At 56.0% G+C, this 6,305-nt stretch overlaps 1 protein-coding gene across 1 annotated transcript in view; it reads right to left on the bottom strand.

Annotated features, from left to right (window-relative positions):
* Nucleotides 615-6,305, bottom strand: part of IFITM10 (interferon induced transmembrane protein 10) — a 6,618-nt gene continuing 927 nt past the window's right edge. Inside the window, 2 exon segments of the mRNA XM_021402480.1 lie at nt 615-891; nt 5,939-6,305. The exon segment at nt 5,939-6,305 is cut by the window's right edge and continues 2 nt beyond it. Of these exon segments, the coding sequence (XP_021258155.1) occupies nt 742-891; nt 5,939-6,305 (517 nt within the window). The 3' untranslated portion in view covers nt 615-741.

Raw genomic sequence — 6,305 nt, 5'->3', positions numbered from 1 at the left:
CTGGGGCTCTCTAACACCAACACCCTAACACTCAGCCCTCTGGGATGGTTATCTCAACTCGTGAATGAAATTCAACAGAACTGCATCACACAAGGAAAACAACAGAACGTTGTGGGGCAGTGGGCAGTTTGAACACATCTGATATGCTCTGAGCCTTGGCCATCCTATTGACTTTGGGCATGCTGCCTTCCTCCCAGCCCTGTCTGCAGCCCAAAGCCCTCCATGGCCGTGCATCCAGCCACGCATCACGTTTAGCTCTCAGCTCTGCACGCTCTCATTACACAGCTCTGTTTGCCAGTAAGTAAGATTTTCTTCATCTCTTTTCCTCCCTATATAATTGCAAAAGTGAAATCCTTTCCTATAGCAGCCCACATACTGTTTAGGGGCAGGAAGAGTACGCTTGCCTGGGCTGATAAACTCATTTATTTTCTTTTTATATATTTACTTTTTTTTTTTTTTTTTTTTTTTTAGGAGTCTGTGTGTGGGTTGTTTTTGCTTGTTTATTTTTTCCTCTTGTATCTGTTGGAATCTTTCTTTAGCGATGGACATTTTAGTCTTCCTGGGGAATCTGTTCCAGGGCTAAATTGCCATTAATGCAATAAAACCCTTTTTTTTTTTTTTTTTTTTNTTTTTTGCAATCACGGCAGAGTAGTTTTACTCTCACGTCCTTGCTACAGGAAACAACTGCAGACACTTCTGGCATAGAGGCATTTTGGCGGCGGCGCTGCTGTTGGCCTCCTGCTAGTAATCAGTGAGGGGGTACCGCAGGAAGATGAAGATGAGGATGATGCAGAAGGTGGCAAGGGCTGAGCTGGTGATGTTAAAAAGCCGGGCTGTCTTGGCATCTTCCACTGCGCCATTTAAGTCATTGAGGAGTTTCTTATCCCGGACCTGAGGTGGAAAAACAAAATTAATTGGGAGATGTATCATGATAGTATATAATAAAATGATGTAATAAAAGTAATAATGCATCCCCAGAGAGATCTGGGTGCAGATGCATCGTGCCATGCCATCCTGGCAGCTCTGGGGTTTGCACCAGCTGGAGCAGGCACCAGAGAGCTGATGGGGCAGCTCTGCTCTTCCCAGCTTGGAACAGGTTGCCCAGAGAAATGCAATGCCCATCCTTGGAATCATTCAAGATCAGGCTGGGCCAGGCCCTGAACACCTGATCGAGCTGTTGCTGTCCCTGTTCATTGTGGGGGAGTTGGACCAGATGACTTACAAGGGTCCCTTCCAACTCAAACCATTCTATGATTCTATGAACCCTTGGGGGGGGGTCTCCGAATGGGTCAGGACTTTACAAGTCCATGTCACCGGCTTGTCCCCGCCTCCTCCAGGCCGCCAGGAGCAGCGATGACACGAGCAGGCAGCAGGTGGCACTGCCGGGCAACAGACGGCGTCTTTGCACGGTAGATGGCATCACCAAGCCCCGCATGGCATCACCGGGCAACAGGTGGCATCGCCATGCAGGGATGGTGATGCTCGTCCCTGGAATGCGCTCCATTCCTGTCCAGCAGGGCTACATCCCCGTCACCAAACCTCTCACAGATAGAACTCAGCACCCGGAGCGCAGAGGACGCGGCACCAGAGAATTTTGCCCCATTTTCCGCATCGGGTTGGCAGCATCCTTGGGATGGTGCAGCGTGTGCCGTGCTGCCCGCTCCGTGCCACAGGGCTCTGGGGCTGTGTTCGTGCTCTCAGCCCCGCGCTTGCTATCATGAGCAAGATGCTGCTGGCTGAACACTAGGTGTCGGTGACAGGCTGTGAAATCCTGCAGCGGACTCCTAGAAACATGAAAAACCTTTTATCGATCAGGAGCTCTCTGCAAACATCCTGCACCGCATTCAGACCACGTCCTAGCCACTTTTTTTCCTCTCTCCTTCCTGCAGTGCTCTCCTGGAAGCCCGATGCCGCTTGCCCAGCACAGGGGTGGGCTGCCAGACCCCTCCGTCCTGCTGGGCCATGTAGCTTCACAACACCATGCCATCCTTTCTGCAGGGCTCCGAGCCCAGCCAGCAGCAATGGGGCCAGCCCAGTGCACAAGGACCTGCAGAGCAGGCAGGCAGTGGCAGAAGCCTTTTCTCTGTGTCTTGGCACTGAGTGGATGCCAGGGAAGTCCCAGCTCAATACCGTGCTGTTGGCTGTCACATGCTGTGCTTGGCTTGGTGGCCTGCCTGGATGGGAGATGACCTCAGGGAAGGTAGCAATGCTGCAGCCCTTTGTGGCAGCTCTGTGCCCAGGATGGCTCACCTCAGGAATGGTTCTGTGGGTTTTGCATCCTCCCAAAAACCTGGAGAGATGCAGAGCTCCAGCTTGGTGGAGTGGGCACCTTGAGGTGAAGGCCAGCCCCAGTGCACCCTCTTCTCCAACCTTAATGAATCTGTTATTCTATGAAGACATAAGGTTGGAGAAGACTACTAAGATCACCAAGTCCAGCCTCTATTCCATCCCCACCATGCCGCATCCCTCAGTGCCACATCCACACAGCTCTTGAACACCTCCAGGGATGGTGACTTCACCATGGGTAGTGACTTTATCTTGGTGAGGATCCTGACCCATGCAGACCGGTGCAGCTGGTGGTCCAGGCTCTGCACCCTTCTGCTCGCTGTGCCCTTGTGGGACCAGATCCTCCTGCCCTGAGATCTCCCCACCTCCACCACCTCCACCTCCTCCCCCCTTCCCTGGGATTCCCTCCCAGCTCGCTTTGAGTGCTCCCACCTTTCATTCTTTTAGCATGCCACATACCAACTCCCAACATCCTACCTTCTCCCTGGCCCCTCCATCTCCCTTTTCCTTCCCTTCCTGGCAATGCCCTCAATTTAACCTTGCTTTGGGCTCCTCCCCCTTGCTGATAGGCCCCTGGTGCCTCTTTTCCCATTCACCTGCTCCTGCAGACCTCACAGCAAGTGGTGCTCTTCCGATGTTCTCCATCTCCTGCTGCCTATGTCTTTTCTCTTGGCCTTAGCTTTACCCCTAGCCTCCTTGGTTGTGTGCATCTCTCATCCTCACCAACCCTTTGGTGTGGTCCTTTCTTCTCCTCCCTTATTATTTTTCCACACACCTTATAGATTCCTTATGCAAATATCCCATATTGGCCATTATCATTTACATTGTCTGTGAGCTCCAGGTGAATGACGGGGTCCCTGCAGCACACAAGCATAATGAAGAGGTGTTTCCTGCTCCAGACTGCTTGTGGTCTGATCCTGGAAGCCGTCTCCTTCCTTCCCAAGGTGAGGACATGTCCCCAGGGCCATATAAACACCCTGATCCCGGATCAGGTGCTGTCTCAGTCCCAGACACTTTTCTTATCATCATCACTTTGATCCTCCCCACCTTGCCTGAAGTTATCCTGGGACCCTGGCCCTCCTTCCCATGGAGATAGCTGATGGGTGAGGATGGTTATCTCACATCTGCTGACTGTGAGGTTTCCCAAGAGCACTGCATGAGGGCTGCACTGGAGATCCACCCCACTCAAGGCAACTCCCTTCCCATCCTTCAGCCCCACCGCACATCCACTTCCCTCCATCCCAATTCCACCAAGGCTACGTGCCAGCTCCTCATTCCATCCCCGCGCTTCCCATCCCTTTCCCACCTCCCATCTCGGCTTTCAGGCTCAGCTCTCGTTCAGGAGCGGGTGCTTGCGGGTGGGTACCAGTGCTGTGTCAGCTTTCCCAAGGAGACAAACGGTTTGTTGATAACGACTCTAATGAGGCCATGCTGAAGGCAGCCTGTGCTTAGTATTCAGCCCGCAGCTGGTGGAAGCACGCTTTGGGAAGAGGCTGGTTTGGCTGTAAACCCATTTCCCACACAGCGCTCTGCTTCCCTGCGCGTAAGGAGCTTTTTGCTCTGAAGCGAATCCTGGGGTTTATTTGCTCCGCATATCAGCCGGGAGCAAATCCAGCCATCGTGTTGCCCATGTGCCTTGCGCCTTGCTGGCAGAAGAGCTCTGAGAGCAGCCACAGAGGCTGCCGGGTGGGTTCCAAAAGCTGCCAGAGCACCTTGCTGCCTTGATGTCAATGCAGTCCAAGCATGGCTTCTGTGGTGGAACTCGTCCGAGCTTCTCAGATCTCCTGCCTCGTCACCTAATTGGTGCCCAGAGAGGTGCTGGCTTCCCCCGGCACTCTCTGGAGATATTGCTCCAGAGCAGGAGTTCCTGACATTGTGCCCCAATGCACCATTCATTACTGCTGGGAGCTGGGAAGGGGGGCAGCCCACGGAGCCATGGTGCAGGAGAGCTGCAGCAATGCCTTCTGATCAAAGCGAAGGAACCCAGAGTGCTGGAGTGGCCCTGGGCCTGCAGGGAGGTGACCCGAGGGCTCCAGCTCCCCCCTCCTGCTGCCATTCATCTCCTCTGCCCCAGCCCAGTGCACACAGCTTCGTGTTGGCACACCACTCCTGCTCCACCGCACTGACCTTGAGGTGCAGAAACAGCCCCAAGGGATACGATCTGAGAGGCACGGCTGCTGAGCACCTGTCCCACTACAAGGGAAACAGAGAGATGTGCAGCACGGGATCACCCAGAGCACCTGGTGGGTCACATGGAGCACCTGGCTTGGGAGGGCACTGTCTTCACTCTACCTCACTTCATATATCTTTTTGTGTAAGAGCTTAAATACGTCGGTGAGCTTCTTCGGCATCTTTCTGAAGCACCCCAGACAGGTCCCAGGCAGCAGTGCAGGCACCCAGAGGTCCCACAACAGCGCAGTACTGAGGTGTTCACCTGCTGTCAGAGCATGCTAAAGCTGCTGGAAGTGCTGCCACATGCTGGGGTGCCTGCAGAGACACTTGTGGGCTCAAAGCATGAAGCGTCTGTCCCCGTGCTTCTCTCAGCCTGGACCTACTGCTGCCACCGCTGCAGTGACCCCGTTCTGTCCCTGTTCTGTCCCAGCTCCCAGCCCAGCCTTGGGCAGCGCCCACCAGCCCTTCTGCCACACTCCAACCCGTTTCTGAGGGCTGTGTGTTCCCTTCAGGCAAGGAGCCAAGGCCATCACAGAGCTCCAGGAGCACAGTGGGATCTCTCCTACCCCCTGGTTCATGGGATAGCTCAAGCAGGTCCTGGCCCCACTACTACCTGCAACACAGGGACTGCAGGGACACCCAGTGTAGCTACGTGGTGTCCTGGAGATGTGAAATCTTAACCCTCTGTGCTTCCTGCACAAGAACAACCCCAACCTGAGAGAAGGGAAACTGAGGCAGGGGGCCGGTGCAGGCTGAGCCCAGGGCTGCCCAGCACTCCCTGCCCGGTGCTGCCTGGGGTTCATTGATCTGTTTCTGTGACGAAGCCAGGCTGCGCGCCGGCCTCCCGCTAAATGCTGCTGCCAAAGCACATCAGCCAGCTGCCTGCCCCCAGAGTGTGACCCACACGGGGCTGCCCCACAGCCGTGGGCTCTCTGCGGGTGCATATGGCTCATCTTTAGGAAGGGAAGGGCAGCACGGAGTCCTTTGCCATGGCAGATCCTGAGATGCTCCCAGGTGCTCTAGTGCTGAATCTCACATCCCGGCCAGGCTGCTCCCCCCACAGCTTTCCTCTTTTGGGATTTTAGTGGGAGAGAGGGCAAGAAGCAAAGAGGCAGCATTACCCTGTACTTGGCAATCTCTCCCCACCAGAACCTGACCAGTGGTGCTGCCTGATGACACCTATGGCTCCTGCCCCACAGCACAGTGCTGCTGCATCTCGATCCCACCAGATCCCCGCATGCCCCGAAGAAGGGACCGAGTGCCAGAGTGCGGGATGCCCGCGTGGTATGTGCTGTTGGGAAGGTGCCTTTGGTCCTAGTGCCTCTTCTCCACCAAACAACATCCCCAGCTCCAAACCACATCGCCACCTCCCCATCGCCATCCCCAACCCCACAGCCAGTGGTGCATCCTCCCGCATTGGTGGCACGGATGTGAGCTACCCCCCGGCCCCAAAGCGCTCCCCCAGGCGCTCAGCACTCACTTTCAGCGAATAGGCCAAAGCGATGAAGCCGAGGCAGCAGAAGTTGAGGTATACGAAGTTGAAGATGGACCAGAGATAGTAGTCATTCACCTCGCTGGTGTCGGGGTAGATCTCGATGACGGTGGTGGGGTTGGTCATGGTCTTCTTCTCCACGGAGTGCTTGCACGGGCCCGCCGGCCGCAGGCTGTCCCCTTTGCAGCCCTTGCTCTCCATCAGCTGCGCGGCGGAGGAGGGCGAGAGGACGGGCGAGGCGTGCCGGAGGGCCGGGGGCTTGGCGATGCAGGCGAAGCAGCCCTGCGGGGGGCCCGGGGGGGGCCGGGGGGCCCAGGCCGCCCCGTCGAAAGGGCACGGGGGGCCCAGGGGGGGG

Source organism: Numida meleagris, chromosome 6 (assembly GCF_002078875.1).
Source record: "Numida meleagris isolate 19003 breed g44 Domestic line chromosome 6, NumMel1.0, whole genome shotgun sequence".
In the NCBI taxonomy this organism is placed as follows: domain Eukaryota; kingdom Metazoa; phylum Chordata; class Aves; order Galliformes; family Numididae; genus Numida; species Numida meleagris.
Note: the sequence above shows the minus strand (reverse complement) of the source record. Positions and strands in the feature narration are given on the sequence as shown.